The 18,820-nt window shown below is 48.9% G+C and overlaps 1 protein-coding gene across 1 annotated transcript in view; it reads right to left on the bottom strand.

Annotated features, from left to right (window-relative positions):
- LOC119951768 (zinc finger protein 721-like) overlaps positions 1-18,820 on the bottom strand; it is a 290,874-nt gene that overhangs the window by 79,744 nt on the left and 192,310 nt on the right. Inside the window, exon 6 of the mRNA XM_038775108.1 lies at positions 13,029-13,999. Within this exon, the coding sequence (XP_038631036.1) occupies positions 13,029-13,999 (971 nt within the window). The remainder of the gene's footprint in view (positions 1-13,028; positions 14,000-18,820) is intronic.

Below are 18,820 nucleotides of genomic sequence, written 5' to 3' on the forward strand. Positions count from 1 at the left end.
CTGCTCTAGTGTGGGAAAGGATTCAGTCAATTGTCCAACATGCGGAAACATCAGCGAGGTCACACTGGAGAGAAAGCCGTTCACCTGCTCTCAGTGTGGGAAAGGATTCAGTCAATTGGTCCCACATGCGGAAACATCAGCGAGGGTCACACTGGGGCAGAAGCCGTCACCTGCTCTCAATGTGGGAAGGAATTCAATCAGTTAACCCACCTGAAATCACATCAGCGAGTTCATACTGGGGAGAGGCCGTTCACCTGCTCTCAATGTGGGAAGGGAATTCAATCAGTTATCCACCTGAAATCACATCAGCGAGTCCACACTGGGGAGCGGACCATTCACCTGCTCCAGTGTGGGAAAGGATTCAGTCAATTGTCCAACCTGAAATCACATCAGCGGGTTTCACACTGGGGTGAGACCATTCACCTGCTCCAGTGTGGGAAGGGATTCAGTCAATTGTCCAACATGCGGAAACATCAGCAAGGTCACACTGGGGCGAAGCCGCTCACTTGCTCTCAGTGTGGGAAGGGATTCACTCAGTTATCCAACCTGCAGACACATCAGCGAGTTCACACTGGGGTGAGACCATTCACCTGCTCCCAGTGTGGGAAGGGATTCAGTCAATTGTCCAACATGCGGAAACATCAGCGAGGTCACACTGGGGCGAAGCCATTCACCTGCTCTCGATGTGGAAAGGGATTCACTGGGTTATCCAACCGGCAGAGACACCAGCGAGTTCACACTGAGTAGAGGACGTTCACCTGCTCTCAGTGTGGGAAGGGAATCCAAGATTCATTGGCGCCTGTGAGACACCAACACGTTCACAAATGATTATGGGGTTTGATTCTGCAGTTATTGTTTCTGCTTTAATTACACCCAGGACGGCATTTTGTTCATTCTGACAGTTCATCAATGGGGATGGTTGGAGAGTTTTGTTCTACTGGACTGGTGATAAATGAGCAATACTGTACACAGTGCTCCAGATGTGGCCTCACCAATGTCCTGTATAACTGAAGCATAACCTCCCTACTTTTGTATTCAATTCCTCCACAATAAACAATAACATTCTATTAGCTTTCCTAATTACTTGCTGTACCTGTATACTCGCCTTTTGTGATTCATGCTCTTGCACACCCAGATCCCTCTGAGTCTCAGAACCATGTGAGCTCTCCTGTGTTTCTAACAGACCCACATATTCAACCAATACATCACATATCTGAGCCTTCCTAGCTTCAGCTGGCACCTCTATTTTCATTCACCTGCCAATTCACCAGCTTGTCGTTTTGAAACCCTTTTCAAGAAACCAAAGACAGGCCGTCCACCTGAAAAAAAACTCTTGGCAGCCTCCAGAGCCATCCTTATACCACTACAAACCTGGTGTGTCATTTTAATTTATACTGTAACCCAAACATCTGTGTCTCCCATTCCAAAGATCAGGGACCTGAGCTCCCAAGTTATATTGCAACCCCCGACCTGGTGTGTGGTCAATTCTAGCCCCGGAGGACTTCCGGTGGCGGCTATGAAGGAGTAAGTTGCACATTTGTTGGCTCCCGCTCTGGTCGGACTTTTGGACCTTTTCCTCCTATTTTTTTAACGGACTTGAGAACGGATGTTAGTGGCAATTCTCTACTGAATTCCCACTTCAGTGCATGGAGAAAAGGACTAGAAGTGTTCGTACGGGCAGAAACAAAAAGACAGAGAAGACTTGGGCTGTAGTTGCAAGAAGGGCAACATGGTAGCATTGTGGATAGCACAATCGCTTCACAGCTCTAGCGTCCCAAGTTCGATTCCGGCTTGGGTCACTGTCTGTGTGGAGTCTGCACATCCTCGCCGTGTGTGCGTGGGTTTTCTCCGGGTGCTCCAGTTTCCTCCCACAGTCCAAAGATGTGCAGGTTAGGTGGATTGGCCATGAGAAATTGCCCTTAGTGTCCAAAATTGCCCTTAGTGTTGGGTGGGGTTACTGGGTTATGGGGATAGGGTGGAGGTGTTAATCTTGGGTAGGGTGCTCTTTCCAGGAGCCGGTGCAGACTCGATGGGCCAAATGGCCTCCTTCTGCACTGTAAATTCTATGAAAGGTGACAGCATGGTGGAGGGGCAAACCTCTGGCTTGTCGACCCAATAGTCTATGGAGCAGCTGATCAAGGCATTCAGGAGGTCTTTGCTACCCAGAAACGGGACTGCTTGGACCCGATAAAAGCGCCGATTGAGCGGTTGGAGCTCAGATTGGACGCCCAGGATCGGGTGATCCAGAAGGTGGAGAAGGCGCTGGCTGAGCAGGAGGAGCATCAGACTGCGGTGGATCTGGAGGTGGGGATACAGGGGGACCAGCAAAAGAAGCTTCGGGAGAAGGTGGAGGACCTAGAGAACAGGTCCCGCCGGCTGAACCTAAGAATTATCGGTCTCCCGGAGGGGTCCGAAGGAACGGACGCTGGGGTATACGTCGCAGGCATGTTTGAGAAGCTGCTGGGGGAGGGGGCATTCTCCCGGCCCTTGGAGGTGGATAGGGCTCACAGAGCACTCATGAAGAAGCCGCGGATGGGAGACCCCCGAGGGTTATGGTGGTGAGATTCCACAGGTTCTCGGATAAGGAGCGTATTCTGCAGTGGGCCAAGCAGACACGGAGCTGTAAGTGGGACAATAGCATCCTTTGGGTTTACCAACACCTGCGTGTGGAGGTGGCCAGGAGGCGAGCAGGCTTCAACCAGATGAGGGCGATCCTTTTCAAGAAAAAGGTGAAGTTTGGACTGTTATACCCAGCCCGTCTCTGGGTCACGCATGAGGATCAACACTTTTACTTCGAGTCGCCTGAGGACGCGTTGGACTTTGCAAGAAAGAAAGGGCTGGCGAAGGACGGAAGACTTTTGAACTTGGCTGCAGCGTTCATGTTTTTGTTTTCTCTGTTTTTGTAAAAAGTTTCTCGTTTTGCGTTTTATGGAAGATGTTTGAGGTGCCGTTTGCATTGATTTGGAACCAGCGGTAGAGCTGAGCGAGTTAAGGTTTTCATTTGCACTGTTGAGATGGAGGTGTACTTGTTTTGATCTTGGTGTTTTTTCTGTTGGGCAATTGTGTGGGGACTGTTTAATGTTGGAGTTTGTTTGTCTGAGCGGGGGTCTGGGTGGGGGGGAGAACAATAGGTGGGAGACTATCTGGGGCTGGGGGCCACCAACTAGCTGGGTGAGCTAGCTCTTGGAAGCGCAGTGGGGGGTGTGCATATGTTTGGCTCAGGAAAGTGGTTGGGTTACAGGGTGTTGTTGCTGGGGGCGGTTGAATGTTCTGCTGACAAGTGAGGGACTTGGGCTGAGGGACAGAGAGGAGTCAGGGGTGGGGTCTGCCTGGGGGCGGGCCGGTGGAAGCATGGATCACAGGCTGGAGGCAGGCCTAAAAAAGGGGATGGCTGAGCTGTGGAGGGGGGAGGGGGGCAATGAGCCCCCCAACTTGGCTGATCACCTGGAATGTTCGAGGGTTAAATGGGCCAGTTAAAAGGGAACGTGTGTTCGCGCATCTTAGGGGATTGAAGGCGGATGTGGTGATGTTGCAGGAGACACACCTGAAGGTAATGGACCAGGTTAGACTGAGGAAAGGCTGGGTCAGCCAGGTGTTTCACTCGGGACTAGATTCAAAGACTAGAGGGGTCGCAATCCTGATCAATAAGTGGGTGGTGTTTGAGGCAGGCAGAATATTCTTGGATGTGGGAGGCCAGTGGCCAGTACATTATGGTCAGTGGGAAGCTAGAGGGGGTGCAGACGGTATTTGTTAATGTATATGCTCTAAATTGGGACAATGTGGGGTTTATGAGGAGGATGCTGGGAAAAATACCGTACAGGTTGGTCATGGGAGGGGACTTCAATACAGTTATTGACCCGGGCTTAGACTGGTCAAGCTCAAAAATGGGCAAGGTGCCAGCAATAGAAAGGAACTAAGAGGATTCATGGAGCTGATGGGGGACTGGTGGATCCATGGAGATTTGGGAGCCGAGGGTAAAGGAGTTCTTCTATTCACACGTGCATAAAGTGTACTCCCGGATTGATTTCTTTATTTTGAGCAGGGTCTTTCTGGCTGGGGTAGTGGACACGAGGTACTTGGCGATTACAATCTCAGACCATGCTCCGCACTGGGTTGACCTGCAGGTTAGTGAAGACAGTAATCAGCACCCGCACTGGAGGTTAGATGTGGGACTTTTGGCAGATGAAGGGGTGTGGGAGCGGCTGAGGAAATGCATTCAGAGCTACCTGCAGGTCAATGACACGGGGGAAACTTCAACAACAGTGGTTTGGGAGCACTGAAGGCAGTGGTAAGGGTGGAGCTGATCTCGATCCAGGCTCATAGGGAGAAGATAGACAGGGCAGAGACGGGCTGATTCGTAAAGGAGATACTACATGGTGATAGGAGGTATGCAGAGACCCCAGAGGCAATGTTTTAAGGGAATAGCGGAGGTTGCAGGCAGAGTTTAGCTTGCTGACCACCGGGAGGACGGTGGAGCGGTTGAGAAAGGTGAGGGGGGGGATTTATTAACATGGAGAGAAGGCCAGCAGAATGCTCGCACAGCAGCTTAGGAAGAGGGAGGCAGATAGGGAAAGTAAAAGACGGAGATGGGAACCTGGTTGGAGATTCAGCAAGGGTGAATAAGGCGTTTAGGGATTTCTGCAGCAGGCTGTACAGGTCGGAACCCCCTCCGGGGCCGGAAGGGATGAGGCACTTCCTGGAGGGGCTGAATTTCCCAACGGTGGACGGGACTGGGTTGAAGGGCTTGGGGCCCCAATTGGGCTGGAAGAGTGAGTGGAGGGCTTGAAGGCCATGCAGGCGGGTAAGGCCCTGGGTCCGGACGGGTACCCAGTGGAGTTTAATGAAACGTTCTTGGGGATACTGGGGCCAGCGTTGTTGAGGATGTTCAATGAGGCAACGGAAAGAGGGGTGCTGCCCTGATGATGTCACAGGCCATGATTTCGCTGATTCTTCAGCGGGACAGGAACCCGGAGCTGTGGGTCCTACAGGATTCCCTGCTGAATGTGGATGCCAAGTTGCTGGCCAAAACCTTGTCCTCCAGCATTGAGGATTGTGTTCTGGACGTTATTGGGGATTACCAGACGGGGTTTGTTAAGGGCAGGCAGCTAGCGGCCAATGTAAGAAGGCGATTCATGTGAAATATGATCAGAAGCAGATCATCCGCATTGAGCAAAACGCTGTGCTCCCCCCGCCGCCGCCCCCCCCCCCCCCCCCCCCCCATGACCAGTCCCCTCCAGCCCCTTGAAGCTTTCAGAGCAATTGCCAACGGCTCTATAGTAGGGACGTTGAGATAGTGATTGCAATGGATGCAGAAAAGGCTTTTGATCCGGGAGAATGGGATTATCTGTGGGAGGTACTGGGGCGGTTCGGATTCGGGCGGGGCTTTATTGACTGGGTCAGGTTACTGTATCAGGCTCCGGTGACAAGTGTATGGACGAACAGGACAACTTCGGACTATGTTAGACTGCACCGGGGGACGAGACACGGATGCCCCCTCTCCCCACTGCTGTTTGCGCTGGCTATAGAGCTGTTGGCAATTGCTCTGAAAGCTTCAAGGGGCTGGAGGGGACTGGTCATGGGAGGGGAGGGGGGGGGGGGGGGGGAGCACAGCGTTTTGCTCAATGCGGATGATCACTTCTGTACATTTCAGACCCAGTAGAGGGGATGGAAGAAATCATGAAGATTTAAGGGGAATTTGGCCGGTTTTCGGGGAATAAGTGAAACATGGAAAAGAGTGAGATGTTTGTGGTTCAGGCGAGGGGACAGGAGGGGCGACTGGGAGAGCTGCCGTTTAGGCCAGATGGGGTAGGTTTAGGTACCTGAGCATCCAGGAGGCGCAGGAATGGGACCGGCTGCATAAATTGAATCTGGCCCGGCTAGTGGACCAAATGAAGGACGATTTTCGGAGATGGGACGCGCTTCCGTTGTCACTGGTCAGGAGGGTGCAAACTGTGAAAATGACGGTTCATCCCGAGGTTCCTATTTGTATTTCAATGTCTCCCCATTTTTATTCCGCGGTCAACAGGGTGATCACGGGTTTCGTCTTGCGGGGAAGGAAGGTCATGCTTGAGCAGAGTTGGGAAGGGGGCGGGCTGGCGCTGCCAAATTTGAGCAACTATTACTGGCGGCTAATATAACCATGATTAGGAAGTGGGTGGTGGGGGAGGGGTCGGCGTGGGTGCGTATGGAGGCGGCTTCTTGTAAGGGCACCAGTCTGGGGGCGTTGGTAACTGCACCTCTTCCGCTCCCGCTGGCGCGGTACTCCACCAGCCCAGTGTGGTGGTGGCGGCCCTGAGAGTTTGGGGCCAGTAGAGGTGGCATATGGGAATAGTGGGAGCATCGGTCTGGACCCCAATCTGTGATAATTGCCGGTTTGCCCCGGGGAGTAAGGATGGGGGTTCCGGGTATGGCGGAGAGCGGGGATTGAGAGGATAGGGGATGTGTTCATAGAGGGGAGTTTCCCGACTATGGGGGCACTGGAGCAAAAAATTGGGCTGGCGAGGGGAAACAAATCGAGGTATCTGCAGGTGCGGGACTTCCTTCGTAAACAGGTGGCAACGTTCCCGCTCCTACAACTGAGAGGGGGATTCAGGATAGGGTAATTTCCAGAGGGTGGGTAGGGGAGGAGAGCGTCTCGGGACATTTATGAGGAGCTTATGGGGTTGGAGGAGACGCAGACCGAAGAGCTGAAGCGTAAGTGGGAGGAGGAGCTGGGAGGTGAGATAGAGGATGGATTATGGGCAGACGTAGAGTCAACACATCTGCAACATGTGCCAGGATCAGCCTGATCCAATTTAAGGTTGTTCACCGGGCTCACATGACAGTGGTCCGGATGAGCAGATTCATTGGGGTGGAAGACAAGTGCACAAAATGTGCGGGAGGACCAGCGAACCATGTCCACATGTTTTGGACTTATCCAAGGCTTCGGGGTTTTGGCAGGGGTTTGCGGATGTCATGTCCAAGGTTTTAAAAATGAGGGTGGCACTGAGTCCGGAGGTGACGATTTCTGGGGTGTCGGAAGATCCGGTAATCCAGGAGGAGAGAGAGACGGATGCTCTGGCCTTTGCTTCCCTGGTAGCCCGGAGACGGATACTGTTAGCTTGAAGGGACCCAAAGCCCCTGAAGGCAGAGACCTGGCTATCAGACATGGATGGCTTTCTCTGTATGGAGAAAATTAAGTTCGCCCCAAGAGGGTCACTTTTAGGGTTCACCCGGAGGTGACAACTGTTTGTCAACTTCTTTGCGGAAAATTAATCATCAGCAGACGGGGAGGTGGGGGGAGTAGTTTAGGTTGGAGGGGTAATAAGGGTGGGACCTGTACGAGAGGTAAATGGCTTTTGCACTATGTTTATGGTTTCATGTATATTGTTTATTTGGTTGTTTCTATACCAAAAATACCTCAATAAAATGTTTATTTTTTAAAAAGGCAAATGCAACGTTAGCATTCATGACGAGGCTGGTTTAGCTCACAAGGCTAAATCGCTGGCTTTTAAAGCAGGCCAGCAGCACGGTTCGATTCCTGTACCATCCTCCCGGACAGGCACCGGAATGTGGCGACTAGGGGCTTTTCACAGTAACTTCATTGAAGCCTACTCGTGACAATAAGCGATTTTCATTTCATTTTCATTTTTTCATTTCATTTCAAGAGGGCTAGAATACAAGACCATGGATGTACTTCTGAGGCTGTATAAGGCTCTGGTCAGACCCCATTTTGGAGTATTGTGAGCAGTTTTGGGCCCCATATCTAAGGAAGGATGTGCTGGCCTTGGAAAGGGTCCAGAGGAGGTTCACAAGAATAATCCCTGGAATGAAGAACTTGTCGTATGAGGAACATTTGAGGACTATGTGTCTGTACTCGTTGGAGTTTAGAAGGATGAGAGGGGATCTTATTGAAACGTACAAGATACTCCGAGGCCTGAATAGAGTGGACATAGAGAGGATGTTTCCACTTGTAGGAAAAACTAGAACCAGAGGACACAATCTCAGATTAAAGGGACGATCCTTTAAACAGAGACGAGGAGGAATTTCTTCAGCCAGAGGGAGGTGAATCTATGGAACTCTTTGCCGCAGAAGGCTGTGGAGGCCAATTCACTGAGTGTCATTAAGACAGAGATAGATAGGTTCTTGATTAAAAGGGGATCGGGAGTTATGGGAGGAAGGTAGGAGAATGGGGATGAGAAAATATCAGCCATGGTTGTAGGCGGAGCAGACCCGATGGGCTAAGTGGCCTCATTCTGCTCCTATGTCTTCTGGTCTTAAAGCATTGTCGAATGTTGTAAAACCCCATCTGGTTCACTGATGTCCTTTGGAGAAGGAAATCTGCCATGCTGACCTGGTCTGGCCTACTCGTGACTTCAGATCCACAGCAATGTGGTTGCCTCTTAGCTGCAGCCACTCAGTTCAAGGGCAATTAGGGATGGGCAACAAATGCGGCCCAGCCAGCAATGCCCACATCTCATGAATGAAAAAACAAACGATATGTGCAGGTCAATGGTTCTGGTGGAAAATACAGTGAGAGCGAGAGAGACAGGCTTCATAAATATAACTCATCTCAATCATGCTAACACTTTATTTCCCACATCACACTAGATGGGCTGAATGTCCTTCTCAGGGCTAATGACTCTTATGTTCGAAAAAGAACATTTTCAGCTGCTCCCATCTCTCCAACTCACTGAAGTTTCACGTCCCTAGTGCCATTCTCGTAAATCTCCTCCGCACCCTCTCCAACATCAAATCTTTACTAAAGTGTGGGGCCCATATATAGGGTCCCAATCTAGAGGGATAGAATTGAAGAGCAGGGAGGTGATGTTTAGAACCAGGGTCAGACTACACTGGGAGCACTGTCAACATTTGTGATCTCCATTTAGAAAAAGGAAATAGGTGCACCTTCTCCAGTGCCTCTAAGATTCATGGCATGCAGGGCAGCACAGTGGCGCAGTGGTTAGCATTGCTGCCTATGGTACTGAGGACCCAGGTTTGAACCCCGGCCCTGGGACACTGTCCATGTGGAGTTTGCACGTTCTCCCTGTGTCTGCGTGGGTTTCACTCCCACAACGCAAAGATGTGCAAGGTAGGTGGATACCATGCTAAATTGCCTCTTAATTGGAAAAAAATAATTGGGTACTCTAAATTTATCTTTAAAAAAAGATTCATGGAATGCCTAAAGTGCAGAAGGAGGCCATTCGGCCCATCAAGTCTGTACCAAGCCTCTGAAAGGGTGCTCCACCCAAGCACACTCCGCTGTCCTATCCCAATCACCCCTCAAGCTAACCTGCACATCTTTGGATTTGGACACCAAGGGGGAATTTAATATGGCCAATCCAAGGGCAGCACAGTGGCACAATGGTTAGCATTGCTGCCTACGGCGCTGAGGACCCGGGTTCGAATCCCGGCCCTGGGTCACTGTCCGTGTGGAGTTTACACATTCTCCCCTTGTCTGCGTGGGTTTCACCTCCACAACCCAAAGATGTGCAGAGTAGGTAGATTGGCCACGCTAAATTGCCCCTTAATTGGAAAAATAATTGGGTACTCTAAATTTATTTTTTAAAAATATGGCCAATCCACCTAACCTGCAAATATTTGGACTGAGAGAGGAAACTGGAGCTCCCAGAGGAAACCCACGTAGACATGGGGAAAATGTGCAAAATGGGTGGATGCTCATTGGAGCATAAATACTGACAGAGACCAATTGAGCCGACTGGCCTGGCCCTCTGCTGTAGACTCAATGGAACAGAGACAAATGTATTTAGTTTAGATCTACCTTAGTGGGGTAAAACACTATTTACTATCCAGGATAAAATAAATGTCCTTCCTCAGCTTTTGTGGATCATTTCAGTGGAAATGTTCTCTCCCAGACTTATTCCGGGGATGGCAGGACTGTTTTATGAAGCGGGATTGGGGAAACTGGGTCTGTATTCTCGAGAGTTGAGAAGAATGAGAGGTGATCTCACTGACACTTATAAAATACTGAAAGGAACAAAAAGGGAAGGTGCAGGTGAGATGTTTCCCCGGGTTGGGGAGCCTGGAACCAGGGGACACAATTTCAAAATAAGGGGGAAGCCACTTAGGACGGGTTTCGGAGGAGACATTTCTTTACTCAGAGGGTTGTGAATCTTTGGAATTCTCTACCCCAGAGGGCTGTGGGAGCTCAGTCACTGAGTGTGTTTAAAGCTGAGACTGACAGATTTCTAAATACCAATAACACAAAGGGATATGGGGACAGTGAGGGGAAAAAGGCATTGAAGTGGATGATCAGCCATGATCGTATTGAATGGTGGAGCAGGCTCGATGGGCTGAATGGCCAACTCCTGCTCCATTGATACAAAGATGGGTAGGAAAATAAATTGTGATAAGGACATAAGGTGACTACAAAGGGATATAGATAGGTTGTGAGTGGGAAAAGATCTGCCAAAAGGAGAATAATGTGGGAAAATGCAAAATTGAAATATTTTGGCACCAGGAATAAAAAGGAAGCTTATTGGATTTGTTTATTGTCAGGTGTATCGAGGTACAGCGAAAAGTATTTTTCTGCGAGCAGCTTAACAGATCATTAAGTACATGGGACGAAAATGGAAAAGAAAATACATAATAGGGCAACAAAAGGTATACAATGTAACCACATAAGCACTGGCATCGGATGAAGCATACATGGGTGAAGTGCTAATGGGGTCAGTCCATATCTTATTATCTAAATGGTGAGAGATTGCAGAGCTCTGAGATTCAGAGGGATCTGGGTGTCCAAGAGCATGAATCACAAAAGGAGAGTATACAGGTACAGCAAGTAATTAGGAAAGCTAATAGAATGTTATTGTTTATTGTGGGGAAATTGAATACAAAAGTAGGGAGGTTATGCTTCAGTTATACAGGACATTGGTGAGACCACATCTGGAGCACTGTACAGTATTGCTCTCATTTAAGGAATGATGTCAATGTGTTGGAAGCAGTTCAGAGAAGGTTTACTGGACTCATACCTGGAATTGGAGGCTGGTCTTATGAGGAATGATTGGACAGGCTGGGCTTGTGCCCGATGGAGTTAAGGTGACTTGATTGAACCGTATAAGGTCCTGAGGGGCCTTGTCAGGGTGGATGTGGAAAGGATGTTTCCTCTTGTGGAAGAATCTAGAAATTGGAGTCACTTTAAAAGTAATAACTTGCCCATTTAAGGCAGAGGAGAACTTTTTTTCTCCGAGGATTATGAATCTTTGGAACTCTCTTCCTCAAAGGGCAGTGGAAGCAGAGACCTTTGAGGGTAGAGCTGGGTAGATTTTGATAAGCAAGGGGGTGAAAGGTTATCGTGGGGTCGGCAGGAATGTGAGTTGAGGTTGCAATCAGATCAGCTGTGAATGGTGGAGCAGGCTCGAGGGGCCGAGTGGCCTACGCCTGTTCCTAATTCATATGTTATCACATCCTTTATAATAGATTGTAGCATTTTCCCTCCTACTGATGTCAGGCTAATGGGTCTGTGGTTCCCGTTTTCTCTCTCCCTCCTTAAATAGTGGGGTTACATTTACTACCTTCCAATCTGCAGGAACCATTCCAGAATCTATAGAATTTTGAAAGATAATCACCAATGTATCCACTATCTCTACAGCTGCCTCTTTCAACACTCTGGGATGTAGAGCATCAGCTTTTGGGGATTTATTAACTTTCAACCACATTAATTTCTCCAGTGCTACTTTTTCACCAATACTAATCTCTTTCAGTTCCTCATGCTCACTAGTCCCTTGGTTCTCTTGCGTATTTGGGACAATTTCTGTATCTTCCTCCGTGAAGACAGACACATTGTTTAGTTTCTCTGTCATTTCCTTATTCCCCATTATAAACTCTCCTGTCTCTGCCTGGAATGGACCCACATTGGTCTTTGCTAATCTTTCCCTTTTCACATTCCTATTGGAGCTACTCCAGTTGTTTATGTTTCTCGCCAGTTTGTCCTCCTGTTTTCTTTTTATCAGTTTCTTGGTCCTCCTTTGCTGAATTCTAAAACAAGGTCCCAATTCTCGGACTTGCTACTATTTTTGCCACTTTATGATCCTCTCCCTTTGATCTAATGGAATGTTTAACTTTTCTTGTCACCCACAATTGCATCACTTTTCTTGTTGGATTATTGATCATAAAGGAATCTATATATCTATATATGTTGTATACAGGGGCTGTTTAGCTCACTGGGCTAAATCGCTGGCTTTGAAAGCAGACCAAGGCAAGCCAGCAGCACGGTTCGATTCCCGTAACAGCCTCCCCGAACAGGCGCCGGAATGTGGCGACTAGGGGCTTTTCACAGTAACTTAATTTGAAGCCTACTTGTGACAATAATCGATTTTCATTTCATTTCATATGTGTAATTAAAGTCACAAAAGGCCCAGAGGCTGGTCTCACCTTTGAGAGTGAGAGAGCTGACTGGTGGTGATTTAACCTGAGGGTCACCACACCTCAGATGAGGGGCAATATTGAGAAGGCCTTCATGGATAACTTAAGCCGGTCTCTTGCTGGAGTCGCCCTGCATCATGAACCAGCCATCCAGCCAACTGAGCTAATTGACCCCATGGTAAATGTGTACATAATTCCTTAAATATTAGCTATTCCTTGTCTCCCATCAGTTTCCCAATCCACCTCAGACAACTTGCCTCTCACATACCGAGGTGAGGAAATACGCAGATAATTTTTTTTAAAAACATGTAACCACCACAGCCCATCTTCATGACAACGTGGCATGCTTTGGGGGTTCCAAACAGAAATGGGAACTAAATATCTTCAAACCTCCAGACACTCTTTCACTCCTGTGATTCTTGTGAAATTTAGAACCAGGTATTCGCAACAAGGCTCAAAGAGCATCAGGCCACTGGAGGAAAAGTCGTGAGACCGGCCAGTCCAGCAGAAAGAAATCCTCCCACCCTCCCCATTGACAAACTGTCAGAATGAACAAAATGCAGTCCTGGGTGTAATTGCGAGCAGAAACAATAACAGCAGAATCCAACTCCTGTAATCACTTGTGAACTTGTTGGTGTCTCAGCAGGTGCGATGAATCACAAAATCCCTTCCCACATTGAGAGCAAGTGAACGGCCTCACCCCAGTATGAATTCGCTCATGTGAGTTCAGGCTGGATAACTGAGTAAATCCCTTCCCACACTGAGAGCAGGTGAACGGCCTCTCCCCAGTGTGAACTCGCTGGTGTGACTGCAGGGTAAATAACCGAGTGAATGCTTTCCCACACCGGGGGCAGGAAAATGGCCTCTCCCCAGTGTGAATTTGCTGGTGTTTCAGGAGATGGGATGAATCACTGAATCCCTTCCCACACTGGGAGCAGAAAAACGGCCTCTCCCCAGTGTGAATTTGTCCGTGTACCCGCAGTTGGGATAACCGACTGAATCCTTGCCCACACTGGGAGCAGGTGAATGGCTTCTCCCCAGTGTGAACTCGCTGGTGTCTCCGCAGGCTGGATAACTCAGTGAATCCCTTCCCACACTGGGAGCAGGTGAATGGCTTCTCTCCAGTGTGAATACGCTGGTGTGTCCGTAGATTGTCTGACCGAGCAAATCTCTTCCCACACTGAGAGCAGGTGAACGGCTTCTCTCCAGTGTGAACTCGCTGGTGTGACTTCAGGCTGGATAACTCAGTGAATCCCTTCCCACACACAGAGCAGGTGAATTGTTTCTCCCCAGTGTGAACTCTCTGATGTTTATTCAGGTCGGATAACCGAGTGAATCTCTTCCCACAGTGATAACAGGTGAACGGCCTCTCCCCAGTGTGAACTCGCTGGTGTGCCCGCAGGTCGGATAACTGAGTGAATCCCTTCCCACACTGAGAGCAGATGAATGGCTTCTCCCCAGTGTGAACTCTCTGGTGTGTCTGCAGGTGGGAGAACTGAGTGAATCCCTTCCCACACGCAGAGCAGGTGAACGGCCTCTCCCCAGTGTGACTGCGTCGATGAATCTCCAGCACAGATGGGGATCTGAATCCCTTTCCACAGTCACTACATTTCCACGGTTTCTCCATGTTTTGGGTCTCCTCTTGTCTCTCCAGTTTGGACCATATGTTGAAGCCTTATCCACACACAGAACACGTGTATGGTCTCTCCCCGTTGTGAATGGTGTGATGTGTTTTCAGGCTGTTTAACTGGTTAAAGTTCTTTCCACAGTCAGTGCACTGGAACAGTGCTCGGGTGTGTGTGTCTCAGTGCTTTTCCAGTCACATTGATGGTTAAAACCTTTTGATGCTGACAGGTCGGGCAAACATTTCTTCTTTTGGTTTGAAAGGCTGATGATATTCAGATCCCAATGAATCGAGTGGCTCTGTCAGACCGAGATGTGACTTTTGAGATTTCTGTCTGTAATTCCTCCTCTTCTAATCTCCTGTAAAAGGAGTTTACAAAAGTCATCACTGTCAGTACAGAAATTCTAGTTTGTATAGAACATTCTTTCCTTCCTCATTCCCCATACCTAGTCCCCAGGGAGTGGACTCAGAGGGTCCGAGTATCTGAGTAGTAAGTATAAAAATCATATCTTGGGAATTCGCAGCCTAGGCTCCAGGGAGCAAACCCAGAGGGATGGAGTTTCGGAGCTGTGAGGACAGAAACATTATCTCAGGGATTCACAGCCGAGTCTCCAGGGAGCGGGCTCGGAAGGACGGAGTTTCGGAGCTGTGAGGACAAAAACCTCATCTCGGGGATTCACAGCCGAGTCTCCAGGGAGCGGGCTCGGAGGGGCAGGGTATCGGAGCAGTGACTGTAGGAAGGATGAGCTAGCTGACCACTGCACCCTGGTACAGGAGGCCATTCAAGCGGGGGGAGGAAGTGGTAGTTGTCGGGGATTCTATAATTAGGGGAACTGATAACATCCTTTGGAAACAGGACCGAGAGTCCCACAGGGTATGTTGCCTGCCCGGTGCCAGGGTGAGGGGCATCTCTAACCAGCTTGAAAGGATATTGGAGAGGGAGAGGGAGGAGCCAGTTGCTGTGGTCCACGTTGGGACAAACAACATCAGCAAGACTAGAAAAAAGGATCTGTTTGGGAATATCAGGAACTAGGAACAAAATTAAAGAACAGGTTCCCAAGGGTTATAATCTCTGGATTATTCCCTGAGCCACGTGCAAATTGGCATAGGGATGAGAAAATTAGGGAAGTAAACACGTAGCTAAAGGAATGGTGTAGAAAGAGGGGTTCCATTTCATGGGGCACTGGCATCAGTATTGGGACAGGAGGGATCTGTACCGTTGGGATGGTCTCCACTTGAACCGATCTGGGACCAGTGTCCTCACGGAAAGGATAAATAGGGAGGTAGTCAGGAACCTAATGTCAGAAGCTGTAGCTCATGGCAAAACTACAAGGTGGACGTATGAGCTTGGGTAGGGTGCCCTTTCCAAGGGCAGATGCTGACTCGAGGGGCCGAATGGCCTCTTTCTGCACTGTAAATGCTATGATTCTATACTGGTTAAAGCAAAACTAAAAAGTAAAAAACAAGAAAATAACAAACAAGCAAATAACAAACAAGCGAATAACAAACAAGCGAATAACAAACAAGCGAATAACAAACAAGCGAATAACAAAAAAGCGAATAACAAAAAAGCGAATAACAAACAAGCAAATAACAAACAAGCAGTGCTGAGGGAGCGTCAGCCCGATTAAGAGTTCTATTGACAAATGCACGGAGTGTAAGGAATAAACTAGACGAGCTGCAGGCGTAAATGCAAGTTGAAGATTAAGATGTTGTCGCTATTACAGAGACTTGGCTGCAGGATGGTCAGGACTGGGAACTAAATATCCCGGTTATAAAGTTTACAGGAGGGACAGAGAATATGGCAGAGGGGGTGGATCAGCCTTACTGATCAGAAATACTATCACCTCAATGGTGAGGGAGGAAACAATGAGGGGAAAGCATCCAGTGGAGACCATAGGAGTGGAATGGAGGAAGAAAAACAATCTCAAACTGTAATGGGTGTTGTGTATCGACCCCCTGGTGGCAGTACTGAGGCGCTAGATTGTACAGTATAAAGGCCGAAATTAAGCAAGTGTGTAGCAAAGGCAGAGTAGTATTAATGGGGGATTATAACTGACACACAGATTGGGAGAGGCAGACAAGCACCTGTCAGAAAGGGAGTGAATTTCTGGAATGTGTCCGGGATAGTTTCTGGGTCCTCAGTGCCGGGAGGTGGCAGTGCTAACCACTGCACCATCCTGCTGCCCCCTCTTCTGCTCATCTAACCAGCCCATCTATATCGTCCTGTAATCTAAGGCCGTGTTCCTCACCATTTACACCACCAATTTTTGTGTCAGCTGTGAATTTCCTAATCATACGTCCTACATTCACATCCAAATCATTAATGTGCGCTACAAACAACAAGTGACCCAGCACTGATCCCTGCAGAACACCACTGGACACAGGCTTCCAGGCACAAAAACCAACCTTCAAACATCACCCTCTGCCTCCTACCACAAAGCCAGTTTTGGATCCAGTTTGCCAAATTGCCCTGAATCCCCTGGGGTCTTACCTTCTGCATCAGCCTCCCTTGTGAGAGTTTGTCAAAAGTGTTACTAAAGTCCATGTAGACTACATCAACCGCACTACCCACATCGACACACCTAGTCACCTCTTCAAAAAATTCAAATTTGTAAGACATGCTTTCACTCGTTTTAATCCTTGCCTCTCCAAGTGGAGATTAATTCTGTCCCTCAGAATGTTTTCCAGTAGTTTCCCTGGCAGTGAAGTTAGACTCACTGGCTTGTACTATCCTGGTTTGACCCTACTTGCCTTCTTGAATAATGGCACCACATTAGCTGATCTCCAGTCCTCAGGCCATCTCTCCTGTGACCAGTGAAGATTTGAAAATGTTTGTCAGAGCCTTTGCAATCTTCTTCCTTGCCTCTCACAGCAGCCTGGGATACATCTCATCTGGCCCTAGGGATTTATTCACTTTCACACCTGGTGAAACTATTCATACCTTCTCCCTCTCAATGTTAAGTTGTTCAAGCAAATCACAATGTGCCTTCCTGATTTCTATACCGACATCATCCTTCTCCGTGGTGAACACAGATGCAAAGTGCTCATTTAAAACCTCACCTGTATTTTCCAGTTCCATGCACACATCGCCACATTGGTCCCTATTCCTACCCTGGTCAACCTCCGGCTCCAAATATACTTAGAAAACATTGTTGGATTTTCCTTTATTTTACCCGCCAGTGCGTTTCCATGCTCCCTCTTTGCTCTCCTAATTCCTTTCTTAAGTAATCCTTTGCACTTTCTATGTTCCTCTGGGACTTTCGCTTTGAGCCCTCGGTATCTGTGAGAAGACTCACCTTTAATTCCTTACCCAACCCTGGATATCCCTTGACATCCAGGGTTCCCTGGACGTACTGCTCCCACCCTTCACTATCCTGGGAACATAGAATCATAGAATTTACAGTGCAGGAGGCCATTTGGCCCATCGAGTCTACACCGACCTTTGGAAAGAGCACCCCACTGAGGACCACACCTCTGCCCTATCCCCATAACCCCACGGTAGCATTGTGGATAGCGCAATTGCTTCACAGCTCCAGGGTCCCAGGTTCGATTCCGGCTTGGGTCACTGTCTGTGCGGAGTCTGCACGTCCTCCCCGTGTGTGCGTGGGTTTCCTCCGGGAGCTCCGGTTTCCTCCCACAGTCCAAAGATGTGCAAGTTAGGTGGATTGGCCATGATAAATTGCCCTTAGTGTCCAAAATTGCCCTTAGTGTTGGGTGGGGTTACTGGGTTATGGGGATAGGGTGGAGGTGTTGACCTTGGGTAGGGTGCTCTTTCCAAGAGCCGGTGCAGATTCAATGGGCCGAATGGCCTCCTTCTGCACTGTAAATTCTATGATTCTATACCTTTTTGGACACAAAATGGCAATTTAGCATGGCCAATCCACCCAACCTGCACATCTTTGGACTGTGGGAGAAAACCGGAGCACCTGGAAGAAATCCACGCAGACATGAGGAGAACGTGCAGACTCCGCACAGACAGTGACCCAAGCCGGAATCAAACCTGGGACACTAGAGCTGTGAAGCAACAGTGCTAACCACTGTGCTACCATGCCGCCATGTGCGCTCTCTATGAATCCCACTGCTCGGAAGTAGATTTTTCGACAAGTGGCTGCTCCCAGGTAACTTTTTACAGATCCTGTCTTATGTTTCAAAAATTTGCCCTCCCCATTCTGTAACGTACGAGACCCCCAACCTCAAATTCAGATGTTTCAATTTTATTGGCTTGCTCCTCCTGGGTTTCCAATGAGCAAATTCAATTTATCCATTTCAAGTTGACGATGTTGTTAGTCAGTTTGCCAATACTTTGGGGTGTGTGAACTGCATTGTTATCCTCCTGTTTGTCTAGAATCGAACCCTCTTTCCCCACTCACTATGTGAACATGTTGACTGGTTGTTGAATTGCTGCCATTTGATCTGGAGGCTCTGCTCCCTCAGAGATCCTGTTCTGAATGAATTCTCAATGTCTTGTTGTATTTCTGCGGCAATATCTCTTGTTCTCTGGGCCCATTTCCCGCCAGTTTTTCTGCTGCTTTCATTGTTTGAAAAATGGTGAAAACAAAAGTAATAAAAATATTGACATTTGCGGGTGTCTGGCGGGAGGGGCGCGGCTTCCCTTCTGACAGGGAGTCAGGGAGCCGCTTCAGCTCTTTCCGTGCGGCCTGGTCAAGCTGCCGAGAGCCTTGGGACTCACTGCTCGGTGCCGCCGGTCGGTGCTGCGGGTCTGACGGGGGGAACAACCCAGTCGGTGACCTTCCCCTGACCGCGGCTCGGGGTTGCGCATGTGTGGCGGAGCGCCCACCCCCTGATCTTCCTGCTGATGGATTGACCAAT

This window comes from Scyliorhinus canicula, chromosome 17 (assembly GCF_902713615.1).
Source record: "Scyliorhinus canicula chromosome 17, sScyCan1.1, whole genome shotgun sequence".
Lineage (NCBI taxonomy): Eukaryota > Metazoa > Chordata > Chondrichthyes > Carcharhiniformes > Scyliorhinidae > Scyliorhinus > Scyliorhinus canicula.